The following is a 2,943-nucleotide window of genomic DNA, read 5'->3' on the forward strand; positions in this document are numbered from 1 at the left end:
GTACTCTATAATGTATTTCAATACAGCAATGCAGTGGTCAAATTTTGTTCCTTCTTATAGTATATTTACACTGTGGGAAAGAAACCTCTGACATATTGTCTATTAAGGCCTGTAATAAAGAGAATAATAAAATATTTGTGCACTGTGCTTTTCTATAAGGGCACAGACAATTCCTTGCTCACTAGATTTCTTTATTTGGGGGGGGGGTCACGCCCGGCAATGCACAGGGGTTACTCCTGGCTCTGCATTCAGGAATTACTCCTGGAAGTGCTCAGGGGACCATATAGGATGCTGGGAATCGAACCCAGGTTGGCCTCAAGCAAAGCAAATGCCCTACCTGCTGTGCTATCACTCTAGCCCTGCTCATTAGATATTGAAGCTAAGATTTATTCATATAAATGAAAAAAGAATCATTATTTTATTGGAAATGACACCATAACCCTTCTTTCTTTCTTTTCCTTCCTTTTACATGTTTAACAGTTATGTTAAGGTGAAATTTTGGTACACTGAAAAAAATTATTTGCATGTATACTATTGAATGATTCTAGTAAAATTCCAACAGTGTACAGTAAACACAATCCACATATAGAACAATTTTATTATTGCCAGATCTTTCAAGTACCCATATGCACTTACCTTTTTTCCCCAAAAGCCACCGTTCTACATTTTGTCTATACATATTTGCCTTCATTGGATGTTTAATATAAATTAAAAGACACAACATATATATAACTTCCTCACAAACATTTTTTCTGGAGTTCATTGATAATTAAATCTATAATAGCACTTTCTTTAGATTTTACTCAAAACTATTTTAACCCAAGTTTACCTATTCATAAAATGATGAAAATTTGAATTATCTACAACTTCTGCCTATTTGTAAATGCACTGCTACAACTTTGACAAGAATCCTATGCATTCATTTTTAATTTCCTCTCTTCATATAGATGTCTTTTGTTCAAGCAAATGATGAGCAAATATTTCCCCCAGTTATTATTATATTATCATATTATTATTAAATACTAAGATAAAAATTAGTAAAGTAATTTCAAACTTTTAACTATTTCTCAATATTGTGTAATATCTAAAAATCTTAATGAAAAATATTAGTTAACTTTTTAAATTTTGGTTACTTGTCTTTAGGTTTTTAGACCACATACTTAATTTTCTCCCTGATATAAAGTAGAAGTCTGTGGGCTGGAGTGATAGCACAGTGGGTAGGGCTTTGCTTTGCACGCCAATAACCAGGGTTTGATTCCCAGCATCCCATATGATTGCCTGATCACCACCAGGAATGATTCCTGAGTACAGAGCCAGAAATAATTTTTGAGCATCGCTGGGTGTGACCAAAAAAGAAAAAAAAAGTAGAAGTCCGAATTCACCATTTTGTAAGTAGATATTTAATAATCCTCCCAAATATCATCAGCACTGTCCACATTATTAACTTTAAATAGGAAAACTCAAAGATTATTTGTCTATTGTTCTCAATAGCCTCACTTCTAGTCCAACTTCCTATCAGGGTAGATAAATTCTGCATCTTACTATGGAGCTGAAGCATCTAACAAACCTTCCAAAACCTCTGAATGGCTAAATATCATTCTTGAGAAAAATCCTCAGGACTCGCTCCCTAATCTGCTTGGTTCTGACTCCATAGATCACAGGATTGAGGGCAGGTGGAACAACTACATATAGATTGGCTAATAATATGTGGATATATTGGGGAACATTGTGGCCAAAGCGGTGTGTTAAGAAGGAGAAAAATGCTGGTGTGAAAAAGGCTAGGATAACACCTATGTGGGAGCCACAGGTGTTAAGAGCTTTCAGTCGGGCTTCCCAGGAGGGTAGGCAAAAGACAGCATAAAGAATCCTGACATAGGAGAGAATAATAAGGAGGACGTCTAATAACAAGAGACAAATGTTGCTTAGTCCAAAGAGAATATTCACTTTGATGCTAGCACAGGCTAGTCGGGCAATCCCCATGTGCTCACAATAGGTATGAGGAATGACACGATTCCCACAGTAGGGCAGCCGCAGGAGGAGAAACACCAGGGGAGCTACCATGTACAGGCTTCGCAGAATGGCAATGCACGCAATAATCACAATGATTTTGTTGGTGAGAATCATAGTATAGCGCAAGGGTTTACAAATGGCAACATAGCGGTCAAATGCCATAGCCACTAGCACGATGCTTTCCATGACAGTGAAAAAATGAATAAAGAACATCTGGGAAAGGCAACCTCCAAAAGAAATATCCCTGAGTTTGAACCAGAAGATTCCCAGCATTTTGGGGATAGTGGCTGTGGATAAGCCCAGATCAATGGAGTCCAACATGGTCAGGAAGTAGTACATGGGTTCATGGAGACTTTCCTCTGCCTGAATGACAAAGAGGATAACAGTATTACCCAGAAGTGCAATGACATATACAAAGAAAAAAGGAAAACCAATCCAAATATGCATATGTTCTAGCCCTGGGATGCCTACTAAGAGGAATGAAGATGGATGGAACTCGGTGTCATTAAGTATGAACATTTCTTCCGTCACAATGAAATGCAGTAGACTCCAGTGGCTATTGAACTCTCATAGTGTTTATCCACTTCTCTCTTCTTGCAGGAATTTTTAAACTAAGGGTAAAATGAAGTACGACTTTCTCCACACTTGCTCTTAGTTTTCTTTAGAGTCAGTTGGATATCTCAATTTTGTAATGTAAAATTATCAGCAGTAGCTTTGTCGTTCACTAGAAGAAAATATATAATTATTAAGATATTTTCCCTTAGTTTTCCAATTTTTCCTAAATATTTTTGATGTCCTCTTCCATCTTGATTACATAATTTGAATCTAAGTTTAAATAAAACTGATCACATAAAGTCATTGAGACTGTGACTTACTACAGTACAAGAAAAGAATTCCAGGGCCTGAACCACAGTACAGCATTAAGGCACTTTT

At 36.6% G+C, this 2,943-nt stretch overlaps 1 protein-coding gene across 1 annotated transcript; it reads right to left on the minus strand.

Moving 5' to 3' along the window:
• Nucleotides 1-390: 390 nt before the first annotated feature.
• LOC101548543 (olfactory receptor 52E8) lies at nucleotides 391-2,535 on the minus strand. Its single transcript, XM_012935621.2, has 2 exons — nucleotides 1,605-2,535; nucleotides 391-467 (listed from the first exon to the last, which is right to left on the minus strand). Exons 1-2 carry the CDS (start codon nucleotides 2,527-2,529, stop codon nucleotides 391-393), a joined length of 1,002 nt encoding a protein of 333 aa, XP_012791075.2. The 5' UTR covers nucleotides 2,530-2,535.
• Nucleotides 2,536-2,943: the final 408 nt, after the last annotated feature.

The sequence above is a fragment of the Sorex araneus genome, chromosome 6 (genome assembly GCF_027595985.1).
Source record: "Sorex araneus isolate mSorAra2 chromosome 6, mSorAra2.pri, whole genome shotgun sequence".
Classification (NCBI taxonomy): domain Eukaryota; kingdom Metazoa; phylum Chordata; class Mammalia; order Eulipotyphla; family Soricidae; genus Sorex; species Sorex araneus.

Bases quoted from the DNA above. Each gene is read 5' to 3' on its own strand.
- LOC101548543 (XM_012935621.2), bottom strand. From the start codon at position 2,529: ATGTTCATACTTAATGACACCGAGTTCCATCCATCTTCATTCCTCTTA. The intron at 468-1,604 runs TCAAGAATGATA...TGTTAAACATGT, and splicing joins GCGAGTCCTGAGGATTTTTC to AAAAGGAAGGAAAAGAAAGA.